The sequence below is a fragment of the Callithrix jacchus genome, chromosome 6, assembly GCF_049354715.1.
Source record: "Callithrix jacchus isolate 240 chromosome 6, calJac240_pri, whole genome shotgun sequence".
NCBI classification, from domain to species: Eukaryota; Metazoa; Chordata; class Mammalia; order Primates; family Cebidae; genus Callithrix; species Callithrix jacchus.
The window spans coordinates 135,039,827-135,063,511 of NC_133507.1; the positions used below are offsets into that span (position 1 = coordinate 135,039,827).

At 33.1% G+C, this 23,685-nt stretch overlaps 1 protein-coding gene across 6 annotated transcripts in view; it reads left to right on the plus strand.

Annotated features, from left to right (window-relative positions):
* SPAG16 (sperm associated antigen 16) overlaps positions 1-23,685 on the plus strand; it is a 1,454,415-nt gene that overhangs the window by 289,265 nt on the left and 1,141,465 nt on the right. For 2 of the 6 annotated variants that reach the window (XM_035305611.3, XM_002749732.6), the window contains exons 2-4: positions 4,614-4,660; positions 5,805-5,900; positions 17,851-17,969. The exons of 1 other annotated variant lie outside the window; for it this stretch is intronic. In XM_035305611.3, coding sequence (XP_035161502.3) covers positions 4,614-4,660; positions 5,805-5,900; positions 17,851-17,969 — 262 coding nt within the window. Of the gene's footprint in view, positions 1-4,589; positions 4,661-5,804; positions 5,901-17,850; positions 17,970-23,685 lie in introns of all 6 variants that reach the window. 3 more of the 6 variants (XM_078328427.1, XM_078328430.1, XM_078328428.1) reach the window with 2 other exon arrangements.

Here is a 23,685-nt window from a genome sequence, read left to right on the forward strand (position 1 = left end):
TACATAAAAACCAATCAAAGTATGTATATTCCTAGTTTGAGTGTTTTGTCCACTACCCGATGTATTGTCTCATCAGTCTCTTGCCCTTGGTTAGATTTTGTTTTGAGTTTGTAGCCTGTAGCTCTTTTCTACTTCTCTTTCCTCTGTGGATCTTCAAATTGAGCTATCTATGTGATTTAGTTTACCTCTTATTAATGTAACGCTTGAGAGCTTTGGAAAAAAATAGGTGAGTTCATTACCTAGGATATTGGTTACAAAAACATATCCTATTGTGTTACTGTAGAAACAGTATGGTGTAGCAGCAAATTCATGATATTTGTATCTCAGGAATTTATCTTTGTCATTCATAGCCATCTGATCTTGGGCAGATCTTTTAAGGTCTGATTCAGTTTCTTCGTTTTCAGTTTACAGCCGACTACATCTGTGTTGTTAGACATCGCTGCGGTGTTACGAGAATAAATATAATTTTGGTCCATGTGAAAATACTTTTAAGTTTTGTAAAATGGTAGTTGTGTTTTCCCTTAATCTTTTTTGATTGTTGGAAAGTAATACATTTTAGTGATAAAAAGCCATTGTCTAGAATATATGCTGGGTAGGAGTATACAAGTACTGTTTGATATTTTCTATGGTTTGAGGACAAATCACTTTTTTTCTACTCTATATCTCTGTGTGACATCGCTTCCTCATATAATCTTACCAGTGGTTGGCTTATTTACAACTTTAAAGTCTATCCTGAAGATTGTAGAGCATTTACTTCGTTTTGAAATTATTATGGTATGAACATGGTGAAGGATGGCATTGCTTTTCTGGAGACATACAAGTGACTGCTTACAAAATGACTTTCTAGTAGCTGTCTCGTAGAAGGGGTCATGGTTTTTCATAGAAAAGAGGCTGACTTCCTCTAGCTGAACTTTAGGAAATTTTATCTCATTATATAAAACTATGAGAAAGATATAAATCTATAACTGGAGAGAAATTTTGAATTGTCTTTTATTTATTTTAGCATAATGGGGGAACAGAGGCATGAGAAATTTAAGAGATTTTTTTCCATAGATAGTCATCTCTTTGCAGAGCGAGGAAAGAAGTGACAACAAATACTTGTAACATTTACTATAAGCCAGGTACTTATCTAAATACTTTACATATGTTAACTCTTTTAACACTCTTATAGTATGGAAGGAAGATGGTCTTTAAATAAAATGACACCTGTTATGGTTTGGCTCTGTGTCCCCACCCAATTCTCACCTTGAATTATAATCCCCATGTGTCAAGGGCAAGACCAGGTAGAGGTAATCGGATCATGGGGCCGGTTTCTCCCATGCTGCTCTTGTGATAATGAGTGAGTCTAACTAGATGGTTTTATGAGTGTCTGGCATTTCCCCTGCTTTCACTCATTCTCTCTCTTGGTGTCTGGTGAAGAGGTGCCTTCTGCCGTGATTGTGGGTTTCCTGATGTCTCCCTAACCATGCAGAACTATGAGCCAATTAAACCTCTTTTCTTTATAAATTACCCAGTCTTGGGTATTTCCTCATAGCAGGATGACAATGAACTAATACACACCCAGTGAGCCCCACCTCTTAATATCCATGCTCTTATGTAATCCTCACACATTGAATAGGGTGACCCATGTAACCAGTAAGATATTGAAGAGATGATGTGTGACTTCTGATGTTTGGTCAGAAAAGCTATTGTGGCATCCACATTGTTCTCTTGTACTGCTTATTCTGGGGGTAGTTAGCTACCATATCTTGAGGATGCTAAGGCAGTCTGTGGAGAGACCCACATGGGGAGGAACTGAGGTCTTCAGGCAAACTAGTACAGTGTCAGTGAGCTGCCATGGACCTGGATCCTGCTGCCTCATCTCAGCCTTCAGATGACCCTAATCCTACTGTCCTTTTGACTGTGACATCATGAGAGACCCCCCCAAGTCAAATTCCACCAGCTAAACCACCACTGAGCTCTTGAGCCAGAGAAATTATAATATCATAAGTGCTTATTGTTCCTTTTTTCATCATTGAGATGTAATTGACAAAATTACATATATTCAAGCTATACAGAATATTTTTATTTACATATGCATTGTGAAATAACTACCACACCCAAGCTAATTAACATATATACCTAATGTAGTTACCTTTCCATTTTTATATTACTTGTGGTAAGAATATTTAAGATCTCTCTTTACAAATTTCAAATACACGCTATGTTATTATTAGCCATAGTTACTCTGCTATACATTAGGTCTCCATAAATTCTTTGAACATTTGTGCAGTGTTGACCAACATCCCTCTATTCTCCCTACCCTCTATTCATGGGTAACTCCCCTTCTAATGTCTGTTTTGGTGGAGTTGGACTTTATTTTAGATTCCACATGTAAGTGAGATTATGCAGTATTTGTCTCTCTGTATCTAACATTTCACTTAGCATGACCTTCTGGATGAATATCTGGAGTGAGATGTTAAATAAGAAGTAACAGAATGGCTTTGGAACTGGGGATTAGGGAGATGTTGGAAATAGTTTGTTAGTGAAAGATAAAATACCTTAAACAGATTGCTAGTAGAAGCTTTATGATCTTTAAAGAGGCTGCTGGCAAGGAATTAGAGAGTGAGGTAAATACTATTAGAAACTGTTCTGCAGTAGTAGATAATAAAGGAAGTATTTTACTCTTTGTAGTCTTTCATATAGATGATTTAAAGTTATGGAAGAGACTGCAAGTATGCAACTATTTTTATGTGGTTGTTGTTTAATTATTTAACTAGCTATTTTTGAGCCTAATTACTTTTCACTATGTTATTAGGAGAGGCACTTACTTATGTTTGGCAACAAAATACTGACCTTCTGACAGATACCTGATATATGAGGATTGGCTGTAATAGAATAGGGCTTAAGTGTCACCTTCAAGGGATAGGGATAAGAAATACAGGGAAGAATGATTACTTGTGATGGAGCTGAGTAGCAATAATACATTTATAGGTTTAGATCTCTGTGGAAAATAATTGGCAAATATTTTATGTATTTATATAACACAGAAAACCCATATAGAACATGGAGAGACAATGTAACATGGTGAAACCTAAATGTCTGGGCTGATTCCCAACTCTGTTAGGTCCTAGCTGTGGAAACTTGGTGCCTCTGATTCTTGCTTTGTAAAATGGAGTTGTAGTTCCAGTCTTATAGGCAGGATGAGGTTGAAATTAGTTAGTACACAGAAAACCCTTAGAACAGTTCCTGGTTCCTATTAAATACTCTGTGTTACCTATTCTTGTTACAAACAATAGAAGTTGTTATATACCATTTCAACTAACTCTTGGTAAGCATAATACCAGAGACATTTTATTTATTTATTTTTTTGAGATGTACTCTCCCTCTGTCACCCAGGCTGGAGTGTAATGACACAATCTCAGCTCACTGCAACCTCCGCCTCCTGGGTTCAAGCAATTCTCCTGCCTCAGCCTCCCAAGTAGTTGGGACTACAGGCACACGCCACCATGCCCGGCTATTTTTTTTTTTTTTTTTTTTGTATTTTTAGTAGAGACGAGTTTCACCATGTTGGCCAGGATGGTTTCGATCTCCTGACCTCTTGATCATCCTGCCTTGGCCTCCCAAAGTGCTGGGATTACAGGCGTAAGCCACTGCACCTGGCCCAACCGGGGACATTTTATGATCAGCAGCAAAATGAAGAATAGGCGAATCTTATCTGTGATGTTCATAACCATTACTGTGTTTAATTCATACTAAAACTTGGTATAACCAAGTCAGTGTAGTTGAAAAAAGTGTAAACCTAACAACAACAACAATAACAACAAGAAGAAGCACTGCTGGTGTGTGCTGTGAGTTAGCATAAAATATTGTCTTGAAGTTCTCATGTAATTAGAGTAACTTAGAATTTTTGAAAGTCTTAAAGCAATTCTCTTAGAATTATTTTATGTTAGAATCATTTCCAATGATATTTAATTTCTTCCCTATTTATGAGATTTTGAATTATGATGGCTATATACTTTATATTTGCTTACAAATTAAGTTATCTTTCCTATAAAGATAATTTAAAAATAGAGATATATGAAAAAGTAAAATTTAACTAAATTTCATTGATATAAACATTGATATGTGTTTTTTACTTATACTTAAATATTGGTGTGCATTTGTTTTGTTAATTCACAACACTTTAAACCAAATAACGTCACACTTTATTCATGCACTGTGAAGAGTTAACTCAGGAGCTCTGAAAAATTCTGTGGTTTAAGATGAATTTAAGAAAAATTTACCATTTTTTATCTTTTTCTAATTCATGCTATCTTATGATACTATGTATATTTTCATGAGCCTTTATAGAATCAAGTTGGAAATCATTAGATAGATGGTAAGTAGTCAAACAGACAGATAGAAATGTAGTTTTTTGTGGATTTGAGTTGTGAAAAATAACAAAATATTTTATTTTAAAATATCTAGATTTATAGGCTGTATGGGGAAGATACATTTTTTAAAATTATATATATTTTCCAACTTCCTGGGGAGATAGTTGAATCCAATACCATATTTGAAGGTCAAATCAACTTTTTGTATGATAATTTTATTCTATATTTTTTAAGATGAATACTTGACAAGATATTCAGAGGTCACCATAACTGAAACACCTGAAGATGACTATGAATATGAAGAGGTAATATGTTAATTTAGGTATTTATTCTGTAAACTTATTGCAGTCATTCTCATGAAACGTTTATGTTCTGAAACAGGTAAGAACCGTTTCTTTTTTCTTAAGAGAGAGTTTTTCAACTGAATTTAGTTGATTAAGAATGAGATGTGAAAATTCTATTTAAACATTTAAATTGGATAATACATATGATTCTTTTGGTTTTCCTGTTAATTGTCATTTAGGTTTAGCTCCTTATTGTCTGCCTTATAGGTTACTACCATAAACTGTCGTGTCTGTTCAGAAGGCATTTCCTGTCATTCAGTCCACTCTTGGCAAGGATTCCTAGATTCCCACTACCCAGTTGGAACTCAGGCCTTATGCATCCTTCCAGCTTAACTGTACTTCTGTCTAATGTGGTTCCTATCTCAAAGCTTTCCTTTAATTCATTGTTCCCATGAGACCTCTCATTGCTTTGGACACTTGGAGGATAAAGTCACTGGTAGATGACAAAGGCTGTGAATGAAACTGTGTGGAAATAAGCCTGGCAAGCCTGGGTGAATAAGAGATGGGACAGACATTAGAGACAGACTTTTTATTACTGGTAAAATGGAGATAATATGTACCATATGAAGTTTCTGAATAAGTTAATAAATATAAAGGGCTTAAACCAGTGATCAGCACACAAGAAGCATGCGTTAAGTCTTAACTGTCATTAATAACATAATTACAATCCATCATGTCCTTTCAAGATTTTAATGCTCAGTGAGTTTTATTTTTTAATAAATTTTCAGTTGCTAGTAGATATTTTAAGTTGCTAGTAGTTATGAAAAAGTGATGGTGGAGAATACCTGGGATGGGGAGAGAATGGTGATATTTAGATAGCCTTATTATTTTTTCAGCAGCGTTGTTAGATTACATTTGCTATTATAGATAAAAGCAGTTGCCCACAAACTAATCTTGAATTTATTAGAAGTGACATTTATTGACATTTACAAGGAAGTCAGAAGAAAGCAGTTTGTTATTCATTTTTCATAGATGTTCAGAATGACATGGTGTTTCACATAAAGTGTTTCTTTGATCCTTTGCTTTGTGAAGAAAAATTATTTCTGAAGTGAAATATTTTATATTTCTGCTCACTCTTCTATCCTTCTCTTTCTCTCTGATCTAGATACAAGATGACAATTTTAGCATACCAGAAGGTGAAGAAGATCTGGCAAAAGCAATTCAGATGGCCCAAGAACAGGCTACAGATACTGAAATTTTGGTAAGAATTGAACACTAGTGTAGTCCATAGTTTAGCAGTAGTGCTTTTTAGATGACATTTGGAAAGTCATTTAAATGTAAATACTTATCAGCACAGCCCAGTCACCTGCTATGTCCTTTTCATTTCTGTGTATTTGTCATCAAGCTTTCACTTTAAGGTAAGCAGTCATATTTACTCTTTTTTGGATTGTCATTCTCCACATCATCGTCACTCTTGCATGACTTTGTATCAGGTGACGCCTTCTCTCAGAACTCTGTCTGATTAATCTCACTGGAGGGTAGACCAAGAATTTTCAACATCCATGTTTATAATTTTTATATACAAGTTTTACAGTCTGTTTTGTAAGCATTTCGTGTTTTTCAGAATGAAAGTATTACTCTTACAGGGAATGCTTAATATATTATGACTTTTTCTTGTGAGGCTTGTGAAATAATTATGTTAAGGAATGTGGTGGAGGATGCTTTTTGATTATAATACAAGGAACTAAAAATATATAAAACTGATGGCATTCCTATAAAATTGAAAACACTTAAAAATTATGAATCATTTAATAATTATAGCAACAATATTTTAAAAAATGTTTTATTTCATACCAACATAAGAATGATGCTTTCTTTCAATGATTAACCCCTTTACTACTGAGAAATGTGAAAGAATTTGTGAAACTTTTTTTTGGTTGCAGATTTTCTTTCCTCAGTGTGGCATTGTATATGAGACTGCATATTATACCATGTCATTCTTTCTATATTCTGTAGACTTCTTCAATATAGAAGTTCAGTAACTCCTTTTCAAAATGTCCACTCAAAATTGGAATAAAAGCTCTAGAAGAAGATTTCATCAAGCCAGAATTAATTGCATTCTGTTGTAAATTGAGGGCTGCAGCTCATAGTAAATAACGTCCTCTAAAGCATCCCATGGACATAGTAGACACAATGTGAAGTCTATTGCATAGACTTATTAGTCTGTTCAATATCTCAATGCAATAATTTGTAGGACTACTAGTTTTAAAATGTATCAATATTAATTTCAGTAACACGCAACTGATAGGTTTATTCACTTCTCATCGTCCTCTTGCTTTACATCATTAAGGATTTTGACAAACTCTTTATGTACCACTCATTTGTATTAGTATTTGGTAAAGTACATGTGGCTACTATAGTGCTTGGCACATAGCTGGCACTAAATAAATAGCAGTTAAATAAGTGAGTAATCACTAAATTAAAAAATTATGAACAAAACTGTAATTGCTTCTTTCTTCTATCATGCTCGAAAGTGTTTGTAAATGCAAAGATAAATCAGAGGACAGTTGAGGAAGAAATACATTGTTGTAACTGTTATATCTGCTGAGCCAAATATTAGTAATTCTTCTTTTATCAATTTATTGGAATCTTTTCTTTATCATAACCTCATGTTAACATGAGTTAGCATTCTAGATTTCTGGCATGTCTATAGCTGATTGACTCATTTAGATTCTTTTTACCTCATTAAAAATATTCTTTGTAGGAACAGTATTATGCTGAAAATTCACAGAAATTGTCCTTAAACAGTTAAAATTAAATATGGATTCATTTTATCCTAAGCATATTAGTTGTATTTTTTAATTTGATTTTTATTTCTAAAACATTTTAATCATCAATAATTTGAATTGTGCTATGTTTCTCTTTTAGGGAATACTTACTGCTTGTTAAATTAATTTTTTGTTCTTGATCCTATATGTATTCATAAACATGATATATTATCTTCTATGCCAAGGAATGCAGTAATCTCTATGCATAGAGTGCTTAAAATTTTCATTAAAGATTGCAAGTAAAGGGTTGTGATACTATCTGGAAAGTTAAGTAGAAATAATATAAATTGTCTTATTTCTTACAATTTTAACAATGACTTATTGAATAGTTGACATTTAAATAAGTTCTTATGATTTCCTTTAAACATGGGTAGTATAGATAAAATATTTGAGAGTTGATTGCATGGTTTGTGTTGTAAATTTTAAACTGTATTTGATACACTATCAGTTTTCTTAGGAGGTTCAATGATCTGAATTCTGAATAAAATATATTTTCATTATATTTAAAGTTATTCTTGAAAAAATTGAAACGATAGGAAGTGTTACTAATCTGTAATAATTGTGTAGTTTGGTTATACTATCAGACTGAAGTCTTTTCCAAGTATAAATACAAGTAAAGATAGAACAATATATATGATGTTTTCAGGTTGTGTGTGTGTGTGTGTGTGTGTGTGTGTATTACTTAGGGATATTTGTATGTAAATATGTGAAAAGAAAGATCTGCTTACATTTAAGCTGGGTCTCTCCTTCTAAACTCTGAGCCTTTTTATAAGTGTATTTTTGCCATTTTTTGGGATAATTCTTTAGCCTCTTTGGTTATTGGTATTTTATTCTGTTAATTTTCAAGGTACAATCTCAAAGGTCTTATATTGCTATAATTCCATAATTACTTCTAAGTTTTATAAATATGGAATTTTGATATTTAAAGATGACAGTAACAAGATGCCCAAGTCATATAATTGTTCAATTCTCTGATGCTTTTCCTCCTACTACTACCCCTTCTCCTCCTCTTCTTTCTCCTTTTCCTCTTCCTTCTCATTCTCTGAGAATGTAAGCAGAATTTATGGAATTTCTTTGGAATATTTAAGTATTTTTGGAGAAGACTAAAGGATGTCACCCAAGTGACAATGTTCTTTAGCATATGTATCAACAGTTCTCAAAGTATTGTGGAGGTCTTTCGGGGGTCTTCAAGACCCCTTTTAGGGAGTTTATGTTGTCTTTAATTTTCCAACTAAACACCTGCTGGAGGATTCTCTTCATACAGCTCAACCAAGACAAGATATCACAAGTCGAATGCAGAAACAAATATGAGGATCTCGCTGTTCCTCTAGACATTAAAAAGATTTGTAAGAATGTGTAGCAGTGACACTCTTCTAGCTAGTTCTTTTTCTGTTTTGGAAAATGTAGTCAGTGTTTATTAAAAAAAATCCCATCTATGTTAACTGTGCAGAAGTTTTATTATAATTATTTTAAAGTAAACAAATGAATATTTAAAAATGAAGTATCTAACATATAACTCTTGATAGGTATAATTCAGAGAAATAAGTGCTGTCTGGAGTCCTCAGTAATTTTTAATAATATAGAAGTGTTGTGGGAACATAAAGTTTGAGACATTTTATAGAATTCTATTCTCAGAAATTTTCAATTATATTTATTAAGAATTCATATAAAAAAGTTATCTTGCTATTGTGTTAATATACCAAAATGTAGTCTAGGATAAATAAATTTTTCTTTTCTTTCTTTTTCTTTCTTTCACCTCATAATTTAGTTAAAAGCCATAATGAAAGTTGTATATAATGTATAATAGAGATAAAAGTGCAACTTACATTTCATAAGTGTACATAATGGTTGCATGTATGATATCTGTGGATACATGAGTAGAGTTTCGTAATCTAAATTTATAACAAAAAACTTCTGTATTGTAATGTTTTGTTTTTTTAAATGAGCCTTTCAATTCCTTAAGATAGAACTGTGTCCTTTTCATATTTAATTCTCAGACCTTTCATGGTACCTGGTACATGGGAGATGTTCACCAGTTATATGTTGAATAAATATCATACGTGAAGATAAAAGAGATACTCATGATCACATTAGAGCTTGGAAGGGGTGTCTGTGTGTGTGTTATGTATAAATGCAGAAAAACTATAAATTGAGGTATAAGTATATTAACAAGCTTATACATTTTCATTTACAGTATAAATAAGAACCATGGCAGTTTAAGGTAGTTGTGTTTCTTTTCTGTGTCAGTGCTTCAAGGTGTGTACATGATACATATTCAGGAAGACATAGAATGTAAACATTTATTTGAAGGGGCAGGAGCCTGCCAGGTGTGTTGCAACCGTACATACAATAAACATCCTGTAAGCAGCCCATAAGTATCTTCAGATATGAGAATAGATACACCGTCCTGCAGTCTCTCTGTCTTCCTTTTCCTGTTTTCCCAGTTCCTTCCAACTGGGAAGGAACTGGGAAATATCATTTTCAAATTTATTGAAATATCAATAAATTATCATTTTCAAATTTATTGACCAAATATATAATTTATTGACCTAAAATATCATTTTTAAATTTATTGACCAAAAAAGCCAAGGTAGCATTTATTATTGTATAGTAAATGTTCACATCCAACTATATTTTGCCCTCACCTTACAATGACATATAATCTCCTGTGCTAGAAACCAGCACACTGCAAAGACTTGAAAGCAGGCATCTTGTACTCTGCTACTTTGGTATCTCTCATGACATTTGATATAGCATCCTGCACTTCTTATATAATACCTTTTTAATAATCTTACAGTAGTCCATTTTTTAAAATTTTTAATTTTTGAGGGTACATAGTAGGTATATATATTTTATAGGGCACATGTGATATTTTGATACAGGCATACAATGTACAATAATTACATCAGGGTACATGGAGTTCTATCACCTCAAGCAATTATCTTTATGTTCCAAACAATCCAATTATACTCTCTTATTAATTTAAAAATATACTATAAATTATTCTTGAATATAGTCACTCGGTTGTGCTGTCACATACTAGATCTTATTGATTCTAACTATATTTTTGTACCTATTAACTGTTCCCTCTCACCTCCCCAGCCTCTCTGGTAACTATTGTTCTACTCTCTGTCTCCATCAGTTCAATTGTTTTACTTTCTAGCTTCCACAAATAGGTGAGAATGTGTGAAGCTTGTCTTTCTGTGCCTGACTTATTTCACTTACATAATGATATCCAGGCCCATCCATGTTGGAAATGACAGGATCTCATTCTTTTTGATGTCTGAATGCTACTCCATTACATATACATACCACATTTCCTTTCTGCACTTCCCTGTTGATGGGTACTTAGGTTGCCTCCAAATCTTGGCTATTGTGAATAGTGCTGAGATAAACACAAAAGTGCACAGATTTTTTGATATGCTTATTTCCTTTTTTTTGAGTATATTCCTGGCAGTAATATTGCTGAATCATATTAAATAGCTCTATTTTTATTTTGTTTGAGGAATGTCCAAGTTCTCTATAGTGGTTGTACTAATTTACATTTCCACTAACAGCGTGCAAGGATTATTTTTTTTCCCCATCCTTGCCAGCATTCATTATTGGCTATCTTTTAGATAAAAGCCATTTTAATTAGGGTGAGATGATAGCTCATTGTAGTTTTGATTGACATTTCACTAATGATCAATGATGTTGAACCTTTTCATATAACTGTTTGCCATTTGTATGTCTTCTTTTGAGAAATGTCTATTCTGATCTTTTGCCAGTTTTAAAATTAGGGTTTTTTTTTTTCTTTACAGTTGTTTGAGCTCCTTATATATTCTGATTATTAATCCCTTGTTGGATTGATAGTTTGCACATATATCTCCCATTCTATGGGTAGTCACTTCACATTGTTGATTGTGTCCTTTGCTGTGCAAAACTTTTTAACTTGATGTGACCCCATATGTCTGTTGTTTTGGATGCCTAGTGTTTGTGCAGTATTAGTCAAGAAATTTTTCTGCAGACCAATGACCTGGAGAGTTTCTTTTGGAAGTTTTCTCTTAGAAGGTCCTTGGTTTGAAGGTTTACATTTAAGTCTTTAGTTCATTTTGATTTGATTTTGTATATGGCAAGGGATAGTGGTCTAGTTTGATTCTTCTGGATATGGACATCCAGTTTTTCCAGCACCATTTATTGAAGACACTGTCTTTCCCCCTGATGTATGTTCTTGACACATTTGTCAAAAATGAGTTTACTGTACATGTATGGATTTGTTTCTGTGTTCTGTATTCTGTACTGTTGGTCTATATATCTGTTTTTATAACAGTACCATACTGTTTTGTTTACTGTAGCTTTGTAGTGTTATTTGAAGTCTCGTAATGGGATTCATCTGTTTTTTTTTTTTGTTCAGGATAGCTTTGGCTAATGTGAGTCTTTTTTGGTTCGACATAAATTTTAGGATTATTTTTCTGTTTTCATGAACAGTCTCATTGGTATTTTGATGGATAGTCCATTAGATTTATAAATTGCTTTGGATAGTATTGACATTTTAGTAATAATGATCCTTCTAATTGATGAACATGAAATATCTTTTCATTTTGTTGTTTGTTTTTTTCATTTCTCTCATTGGTATTTTATAGCTCTCATTGTGGGGATATCTCACTTCATTGGTTAATACCTAGGTATTTTATTTGTAGCTATTTGTAAATATGAATGCTTTCTTGATTAGTTTATCACATTGTTAGCTGTTGGCATATAGCAATACTACTGATTTTTGTATGTTGATTTCATATTCAGTAGCTTTACTGAATTTATTATTCCTAATTGTTTTTTGGTGAATACTTTAGGTTTTTTCAAGTACAAGATTATAGTATCTGCAAACAAGGATAATTTGACTTCTTCCTTTCTGATTTGGATGCCCTTTCTCCTTCTCCTGTCAGATTGCTTCTCCTGTCAGATTTCCTTCTCCTGTCAAATTGCTCTACCTAGGACTTCCAAGAACATGTTGAATAATAGTGGTGATAATGGGCATCCTTGTTATGTTTCAGATCTTGGAGGAACGGCTTTCAGGTTTTCCCCATTCAGTAAGATAGTATGTATGGGTCTGTCATATATGGCTTTTATTGCATTGAGGTATGTTTCTTCTATGCCCATATTTTTTGAGGATTTCTATCATGAAGGGATGTTGAATTTTATCGAATGCTTTTTGTAGCATCAATGGAAAGGATAATATGATTTTTGATCTTTAGTCTTTTGCTATGATGTCTCGCACTGATAGATTTGCATAAGTTGAACCATCCTTGCTTTCCAAGGATGAATCCCACTTGGTCATGATGAATGACCTTTTAAATGTTTTGTTGAATTAAATTGGCTAACATGGGGTTGAAGATTTTTGCATCTATGTTCATCAGGAATATTGGCCTGTAGTTTTCTTGTTTTCATATGTCTTTGTCTGGCCTTGATATCAGGATAATACTGGCCTCATAGAATGAATTTTGAAGTATTCCTTTTTCTTCCATTTTTTTTAGAATAGTTTGAGTAGAATTGGAATTATTTCTCTTTTAAATGTTTGGTACATTTCAGCAGTGAAGCCATTGTGTCCTGGGCTTTGCTTTGCTGGGAGCCTTTTATGATGGCCTCAAGCTCATTACTTGTTATTGGTCTGTTTGGCTTTTGGATTTCTTCATGTTACAGTCTTGGTAGGTTGTGTGTGTCCAGGAATTTATCCATTTCTGCTAGGCTTTCCTATTTACTACCATGTAGTTGCTCATTGTAGCCTCTAATGATCCTTTTAAATTTCTTTGGTATTGATTGTGATGTCCCCTTTTTCCTCTTAATTATATTTATTTGAGTCTACTCTTCAAAAAAATTTTTTTCTGGCTAATGTTTTGTCAATTTTGTTTATCTTTTTGAAAAACCAGGTGTTTGTTTTATTGATCTTTTGTATCATTTTGTTCATTTTAATTTCATTTATTTCTGCTCTGATGTTTATTATTTTTCTTCTACTTATTAGGTTTGGTTTGCTCTTGCTTTGCTAGTTCTTTAAAATGAATCATTAGGTAATTTATTTAAAATTTCTCTTTATTATTGATGCAGGAACTTATACCTAAAAAATTCCCTGTTAGTACTCCTTTCACTATATTTCATAGGTTTTAGTATGTTGTGTTTTCATCATCATTTGTTTCAAGACATTTTTCAATTTCTTCTTTGCTGTTCTTATTCATCAGCATATTGTTTAATTTCCATGCATTTGTATAGTTTCCAAAACTCCTTCTGTTACTGGTTTTTAAGTTTATTTATTGTAGTCTAAATAAATAATTGGCATAATTTCAGGGTTTTCTTTTTTATTTTCTAAGATTTGTTTTTCGGCCCAATATGCCAGGCCATATATATCTCAATGATAGAGATAGTCTATTCCTGAGAGTGATACATGTTGTAAGTAGAAGAATGTGCATTCTGCAGCCACTGGAAGAAATGTTCTGTGATATAGCTATTCGGTTCATTTGGTCTATAGTACAGATATTAAGTGTGATGAATCTGATGATTTTCCATCTTTATGATATGTCCAGGGCCAAAAGTGGGGTCTTAAGTTTCCAGATATTATTGTATTGAGGTCTATCTTTATCTTTAGCTCTAACAGTATTTGCTTTATATATCTGGATGCTTCACTGTTGGGTACAACTTTCTTAATTTCTTGCTGAATTGACCCCTTTATCATTATATAATGATATTCTTGTCTCTTTTTATAGTTTTTGTCTGAAATCTCTTTTATCTAATATAAGTATAGCTACTCCTGCTCTTTTTTGGTTTTAATTTGCATAGAATATGTTTTCCATTTCTTTATTTTCAGTTAATATATGTTTTTAGAGGTACAGTGTGTTTCTTGTAGGAAACAGATCATTGAGTCTAATTTCTCATTCATTCAGTCACTCTATATCTCTTTATAGGAGGTGGTTTTAGTTCATTTATATTCAGTGTTATTATTGATAACTAAGGTGAAAGCACCTGCCATGTTGTTATTTGTTTTCTGGTTGTTTTGTGGTCTTCTCTTTCTTCTTAATTCCTGTCTTCCATCTAGTGAGGGTGATTGGTGGTATGATTCAATTTCTTGCTTTTTATGTTTTGTGTATCTGTTGTATGTTTTTTGATTTGAGATTCCCATGAGGCTTGCAAATACTATTTGATAACTCATTATTTTAAGCTGATGACAACTTAACATTGATTGCATAAACAAATAAAAAAAGCAAAGAGAAAACTACTGAAAACTCTCTACTTTAACTTACTCCTACCTTTAAACGTTTTATTGTTTCAATTTATATCTTATTGCACTGTATATATTTTGAAGTTGTTGTACTTACTATTTTTGATCAGTTCATCTTTTTTAGTCTTTCTATCAAAGTATGAGTAGTCTATATACCACCATTACTGTGTTACAATGTTCTATGTTTGTGTACTTACTATTGCCAGTGAGTTTTTTTACCTTCAGATGCTTTCTTCTTGCTCATTAACATTCTTTTCTTGCAGACTGAAGAACTCCCTTTAGTGTTTCTTGTAGGACAAATCTGGTGTTGATGGAACCCCTTAGCTTTTGTTTGTCTGGGAGAATCTTTATTTTTCTTTCATGGATATTTGAGGTTTGAAGGATAATTTCACTGGTTAGACTATTTTAGTATACAAGTTTTTCCCTTTATAACTTTAAACATGCCATAACATTGTCTCCTAGCCTGTAAGGTTTCCACTGAAAAGTCTGCTGCCAGATGTATTGGAGATATATATGTTGTTTCTTTTCTCTTGCTGCTTTTAGAATCCTTTCTTTATTTGTGACTTTTTGGAATTTGATTATTAAGTGCTTTGAGGTAGTCTTCTTTGGGTTAAATGTGCTTGGTGTTCTATAATATTCTTGCACTTGAATACTGGTATCTTTTGCTAGGTTTGGTATATTCTCTGCTGTTATCCCTTTAAATACATTTTCTACACCTATGTCTTTCTCTACCTCCTGTTTGCCTCTGTTTACCTCTCTCTCTCTTACTCCCTCCCTGCCTCTAGCTCCTCTTTAAGGCCAGTAACTCTTAGATTTTCCTTTTTGAGTCTATTTTTTTAGATCTCATCACATGTTTCATTGTGTCTTACCCTTTTTCTTTCTCTGACTGTATTTTCAAAGTTTGTCAAAATTTGCCACAACTTACCACTATTGTGAATGTCTTAGCAGCTATTACTAATAAACATCAGTGTTGAATTATGTATAGCTCTTTTGGAAAGAATTGTTTGAGACGGCAAAAATGCTCTTTCCTCTGGATTTCTATGTAAACATTCTGTGCATTCTGTGTAACTTGTTATATAACCATTACCAGCTTGGGAAAGAGAAGGTGAAAGGAAAATTTGCTGCTGAATTTCTGTAGGTGAGAATAAATCTGCTTATTCGAATGTCATCAAACAAATTAGTGACTTCTCGCCAATGCAAAGAAAATGAAAGCACTCAAGAGACAGTGATTCTTTTATTTTTTTAATTTTATTTTTACTGAGCTACATTTCATTCCATAAAATAGAACTAGTATTCCCTATTACTTGCTATTTTTGAGAAACTACCCATTATTTTATTTATTTTGTACACTGACTTGCATGATATGGTAGTTTTTATGACTATTCCAATTTCATTTATTACTTGCTGAAATATCTTCATTTTTCTAGCTTTAGACCTGCTAAGATGTTCTGTCAAATTAGTATATACAATTTTAGTTTCTTTTATCCAAAATGCTTGTGACTAGAATGTTTCAGATTTTGGATTTTTTTTTCAGATGTTGGAATATTGCAAATGCATATTAATGATAATGACATTTGGAAAATATTATTTAATGTTATTCAAGTGAGGATACCCACCTGGGAAACACAGTCTCCAAAAGAATGAGTGAGCATTCCAAAGTGGGAAAGTTAAGTTTTCACTTACTTAGGCAGAAACAGAAGTTAACAGGGTTACAGCATTTTCCATACAAGGCCATTACATAGTTTGTAATGATTTGATTGATTTACAGCTTGGTACATTCCAAGGAAGATTGCTTTAACATTCTGCAAGGAAGGGCATTGTTCTAAAGGAGTCTTATCTCTGGTGGTATTCCATCTTTCCTAATCATTTATAGGGTAATAATGAAGGAGATATTTAATCTATAATAGAAGAAGCAGAATTTATAGCCGCATGCTACATGGCTCAGGCCACATATTCCCATTCCTCTCAAACTTTAACAAGTATAAAGTTCCAAAAGCTTTAGATTTGGATTATTTAGTTTCACATATACACTAAGATATCTTGGGGCTGGGACCCAGTTATAAACATGAAATTTATTTATGTTTCATATATACCTCGTACACATAGCCTGAACATTATTTTATACAATATTTTAAATAATTTTGTATATGAAACAAAGTTTGTGTTAAGTACTTACATGTGGAATTTTTTACCTGTGTTGTCATGTTGGTGCTTCAAAATTTTTGGCTACTAGAGCATTTCAGATTTTGGATTTTTGGATTAGGGATTACTCAATTTGTGCCTTAGGTTTTGAGGGCTGTAAGGACTTTGTGACAACTAGTCAACTGTCTCACGTAGTGTAAAAGCATCCATACGTAATATGTAAACAAATGGGCATGCTGTGCTCTAGCAAACTTTATTTATAAGAACTGTTAGTTGACCTGTGATCCAGTTGATAGACTTATTTATTTCCATATGGAATAGCAGTATAAGCTCCTTTTGTCACTAAATATTTGTTCCATAGTGTTTCTAAAAATCAGGGTACTAAAATTATTCTATTTCTTTTTAATTCATAATTAAAAGCATTAAAAGGTCCATGCATTCTTTTTCCTTTTTTTTGGTTAATGTTCTCTGTGCTATTGAAAGGGCAAACCTACCTTCTTATTATCCTTTAGACAATCCAATCACACTCTTGTTTCAGGGCCTTTGCACTTGCTGATGCAGCTAGAATCTGGAACATAAGACACTCTACCTCTTTGTCTAGATTTATACTCAAGACAACATTTTTATCAATGACATCTTTACCATCCTAAATATGTAGCAACCCAGGTTCGCATAAATACTTGTCCTACACTTGGTTCTATCTTTAATTCTCTACTTTCCCCCACCCCAGGCACTTAGTACCAACAAGGCATTTAGTTCAAATTGTTGTACTGTATGTATTTTTATTTAGTTATTCATATTCTGTCTTCATCCAGAGATTTGTTTGCTTTCGTCTGCTTTATCCCCAGTAATAAAAATATTAATGGATCCTGGTATTTAATAGTCAACAAATGTTGGAAAAAAAAATGAAGATATGAAGGAATGAGTCAAAGGCTTATCTATACATTCATTAATGCTTTGATGTTTCCAAAATAAATAAATGCACATTTAAATTTCAGGAACGGAAAACAGTTCTTCCTTCAAAGCATGCAGTACCTGAAGTAATAGAAGACTTTCTCTGCAATTTCCTGATGAAAATGGGAATGACCAGAACTCTTGATTGCTTTCAGTCTGAATGGTAAACAATTATGTGGATAAATAGTTCTCTAGAAATTCTAACATTTAACATGTATGCTTTTAACTGTCTTAGGAGACTTTGAAATGACTCAGCTTATGAAAATGACTAGAAACATTTCCATCTCCAGCCCTGAAACCACCACACACACACACACACACACACACACACACACACACACACAGTTAGAATAGCAATTGCAAAGAAATTTTTATTAAATATCTTTCCCAAATATTTGAATTTAAGTAATTTTCAAAAAATCAAGACAATTGAATATCTCCTGGAGTTACAAAACACAAAGATATCAAAATGTTTGCTAATATTTTTGAATAATTATTGAGAGTATTATTTCCTATATGTAGACATTATACTAACAGTACTGCTTTACTTGCTTGTTTTGTTTATAGTGTAATCGCTTGCCTTTTTCTACTCACATAGCTGATTATTTTTCTATAAATATTCATTTAGAAGTAAGTGTAATTGTATTTTGAATACCACTTGTATATTCACAAGATTTTCTTGTTACAATTGAAAATTTTAATAATTAGTTATATAAATCAGCAGGTGTACCTTTATTCCTTTGTTACAATAATAATGTCAGCAGGCATATTTTCAGTTTCCTGATGTTGTTTAAATAAATTTGTTAAATGATTAGGTATGAAAATATATTTGAACTTTAATAGCTTTTTCATATTCTAGAAAGGGGGATTAATATGATATCTAAAGATGTTTATAATTAGGACTAAATCTTAATTTTAAATACATTTATAATATATGGATAATTTGCAATTTTTACTATCCAGCTATGGTATAATTTTTTATTTAGTTTTTGCTTTTTTGGGTTCTCATCTTCTGAGAACATGCACATAAGAGCAATCAGTTTCTTTATTTTAAACTTCACATCTAATGTTAATAAATTTTATGAGGATAATTATTTTTCATTAATGTAGTCTAAGAAAAACAGTAAGTTCAGTGGTAGAAAAATAATAGTGCTTTTTTTAAATTTGGAAATTGTGTGAATGATTTAAATTTTTTTAATAAAAGTATTCCTAAGAAATATAATAATTACAAATGTACTAGAAAATATATTTTTTGTGAAAGTAGGTAGATGACTAATTTACAGTGCTAGGATTAATATGATTCACTTAACTTTCTGTCTTCCAACAATGTGGTTAGGCCATGTGATGCTTACATATTAGACCAGTCCAAAGTATAAAATGATTTTCTTAGAGGAATCTGGATCCAAGTATACTCTTAACAATTTGGTAATTATTTTATATTTTCCTTATAGATTTAGCAATCTCAACTGATAAAATGAAATTTAAGAAAACTAAGATTAGTATTAGGATTTAAAATCCTTTCAAACTAAGCATACTAGTCATACGATAAAGTTTGTATGAAGTATCTGTTTATGAGTTTAGTATATGGTGGTTCAAGTAATTTTATTCTTATCCCTAGCTGCCAGTTTGCAATGAGATTACTTTGTATCGAATACCTTATTTCATACATAACATTTTTTATTTCAATTAGGGAACTTGACCTATTCTACATAGTAAAATTATAGCATTATTAAATACATTATTTTTATCATTTTTACCACAGGAAAAAAAACACTTAGAATATATAATTGCTATGAATTCACTTAATCTTTCAAAACATGACCAAACATGAATTTTCCTTTGTTAATTTGCTAAAATTAGCAAAACACTGGGCGGTAAAATTTGACTTAGGTTCTTACTCTCCTTAAGCAGAAAATGCAATAGATCCTTTAAATACAGGATTAGAAAACTAAGACCCTTGGGCCAAATGTGGCCTGCCTCCTGTTTTTTTAAATAAAATCTTACTGCACCACAGATGTGACCTTTCTTTAGGTATTGTCTATGGCTGCTTTCACTCTATAAAAGCAAAGTTAATCAGTCACAACAGGGATGATATGCCATATAAAGATAGTTTTGCAAATTCTAAAATAGTTATTTTCTGACCCTTTACACAAAAGAGTTGCCAGAATATAGTAGGAATTTGTTCTATGAATCACTAAAAAGTTTCCATTGCAGGTTTAGTCAATACTTCAGTGCTATCTTTATGTCTGTTTTAGAATTGTCTTTGGGCAATAGTAATTTCTCAGGGGGAAAAATCAAAGAAGAAATTCAAATGGAGAAAATATGGTATTCGAATTCTGGTACTTTTACCTTAGCATACGTTATATCCATCTGTCTTCCCACGTTGGATTTTTCTCCTGTCTATTAATATTGTCAGAACTACTCACCCTAAAGATACATTCATACTCTTTTTTGCCTCTTACTACCACTTTTTCTTTAAAACCCTTTTTCCCTTTCCAGCCAATGTTTTGAAAACAGAGGTCAATTTTTTTTTCTTTCTTCACCTTTTTACTTCCTATTTAACATTTGGTTCTCTCCAGTTTAGCCTATTCCCACAATTTCACTAAAGGTAAGGTGGTAATGAAAATGCCATCAAGAGTAATAGCGCAATTCTTTATAACATTTAATTACTAGTTTAACTTTATTGTAATAATGGAAGAAATTGTAAATTAAGGGTATATTTTGTTAATTTGCAAGAAAGAAATATTGCAGCTTTTACACAGTAAAATTTGGCATAACATTTAATCACTTAAATGTGAGCAGTGCAGTTACAACTTTCTGGGGATGGTTGTTTTTATAACCAGAACCTAGAATTAAAATTACACTTGATATAGCCCTTATGTTGCCCAGAATGTGCAGGAAGTATACGTGGTGTTGGGTATACATTAATGACGCCCAATGAACATTACACAAATAACTTGTTCTTTTGTCATTTAATCTTATTGCTGTTTCTTCAACTAATGAGGACTTGGCTTCTAGTTATATGTGCCAGAAGAATATTGTTTCCCCAATCATTATTAAGTTAAACACAGGAATATAGTGACTCTTCTATATAACATAAAAGTTAGCAAAAGATATATATTTTTAATTGCATTTTAGGTTTTGGGGTACATGTGAAGAACATGCAAGATAGTTGCATAGGTACACACGTGGCAGTGTGATTTGCTGCCTTCCTCCCCTTCACCCATATCTGGCATTTCTACCCATGCTATCTCTCCCCAACTCCCCCCCACCCGCTGTCCCTCCCCTATTCTTCCCAATAGACCCCAGTGTGTAGTGCTTCCCTCCCTGTGTCCATGTGTTCTCATTGTTCATCACCCGCCTATGAGTGAAAACATGTGGTATTTCATTTTATGTTTTTGTGTCAGTTTGCTGAGAATGATGTTCTCCAGGTTCATCCACGTACCTACAAAGGACAAGGACTCATCGGTTTTGATTGCTGGATAATATTCCATGGTGTATATGTGCCACATTTTCCCAGTCCAGTCTATCATTGATGGGCATTTGGGTTGGTTCCAGGTCTTTGCTATTGTAAACAGTGCTGCAATGAACATTCGTGTGCATGTGTCCTTATAGTAGAACGATTTATAGTCCTTTGGATAAATACCCAGTAATGGGATTGCTGGGTCAAATGGAATTTCTATTTCTAGGTCCTTGAGGAATCGCCACACTGTCTTCCACAATGGTTCAACTAATTTACACTCCCACCAGCAGTGTAAAAGTGTTCCTATGTCTCAATATCCTCTCCAGCATCTGCTGTTTCCAGATTTTTTTAATGATCGCCATTCTAAATGGCATGAGATGATATCTCAATGTAGTTTTGATTTGCATTTCTTTAATGACCAGTGATGATGAGCATTTTTTCATATGTCTGTTGGTCTCATGTATGTCTTCTTTTGTAAAGTGTCTGTTCATATCCTTTGGCCATTTTTGAATGGGCTTGTTTGTTTTTTCTTGTAAATCTGTTTTAGCTCTTTGTAAATTCTGGATATCAGCCCTTTGTCAGATGGGTAAACTACAAAAACTTTTTCCCGTTTTGTTGGTTGCCGATTCACTCTAATGATGGTTCTTTTTTTGCCTTGCAGAAGCTGTGGAGTTTGATTAGGTCCCATTTGTCTATTTTGGCTTTTGTTGCCAATGCTTTTGGTGTTTTGGTCATGAAGTCCTTCCTACTTCTATGTCCTGAATGGTTTTGCCTAGATTTTCTTCTAGGGTTTTATGGTGTTAGGTCTTATGTTTAAGTCTTTAATCCAGCTGGAGTTAATATTAGCGTCAGGTGTCAGGAAGGGGTCCAGTTTCTGCTTTCTGCAAATGGCTAGCCAGTTTTCTCAACACCATTTATTAAACAGGGAATCCTTTCCCCATTGCTTGTTTTTGTCAGGTTTATTCAAGATTGTATGGTTGTGGATATGTTGTGTTGCCTCCAATGCTTCTGTTCTGTTCCATTGGTCTATATCTCTGTTTTGGTACCAGTACCATGCTGTTTTGATTACTGTAGCTTTGTAGTATAGTTCGAAGTTCGGTAGTGTGATGCCTCCTGCTGTGTTCTTTTTATTTAGAATTGACTTGGCTATTTGTCCTCTCTTTTGGTTCCATATGAAGTTTAAGGTGGTTTTTTTTAGTTCTGTGAAGAAGGTCTTTGGTAGCTTGATGGGGATAGTGTTGAATCCGTAAATTACTTTGGCAGTATGGCCATTTTCATGATATTGATTCTTCCTAACCATGAACATGGAATGTTTCTCCATCTGTTTGTGTCCTCTCTTATTTTGTTGAGCCGTGGTTTGTAGTTCTCCTTGAAGAGGTCCTTTATGTTCCTTGTTAGTTGTATTCCTAGGTATTTTATTCTATTTGTGTCTATTGTGAATGGCAATTTGGTCTTGATTTGGCTCTCTTTAAGTCTGTTATTGGTGTAGAGGAATGCTTGTGATTTTTGCACATTGATTTTGTATCCTGAGACTTTGTTGAAGTTGCTTATCAATTTCAGGAGTTTTTGGGCTGAGACAGTGGGGTCTTCTAGATATACTATTATGTTGTCTGCAAATAGAGACAATTTGGCTTCCTCCTTATCTATTTGAATACCCTTTATTTCTTTTTCTTGCCTGATTGCTCTGGCTAGAACTACCAGTACTATATTGATTAGGAGTGGTGAGAGACGGCATCCTTGTCTAGTGCCAGATTTCAAAGGGAATGCTTCCAGTTTTTGCCCGTTCAGTATGATATTGGCTGTTGGTTTGTCATAAACAGCTTTTATTATTTTGAGATACGTTCCATCAATACCGAGTTTATTGAGGGTTTTTAGCATAAAGGGCTGTTGAATTTTGTCAAAGGCCTTCTCTGCGTCAATTGAGATAATCATGTGGTTTTTGTTTTTGTTTCTGTTTATGTGGTGAATTACGTTTATAGACTTGCGTATGTTGAACAAGCCTTGCATCCCCAGGATGAATCCTACTTGATCATGGTGGATAAGCTTTTTGATGTGCTGTTGCAATTGGCTTGCCCGTATTTTATTGAAGATTTTTGCATCTATGTTCATCATAGATATTGGCCTGAAGTTTTCTTTTCTTGTTGAGTCTCTGCCGGGTTTTGGTATCTGGATGTTGTTGGTCTCATAAAATGATTTGGGAAGGATTCCCTCTTTTTGGATTATTTGGAATAGTTTCAGGAGGAATGGTACCAGCTACTCTTTGTGTGTCTGGTAGAATTCGGCTGTGAACCCATCTGGAAACTGGGCTTTTTTTTGTCTGGTAGGCTCTTAATTGCTGCCTCAACTTCAGATCTTGTTATTGGTCTATTCATGGTTTTGAATTCTTCCTGGTTTAGGCTTTGGAGGATGCAAGTGT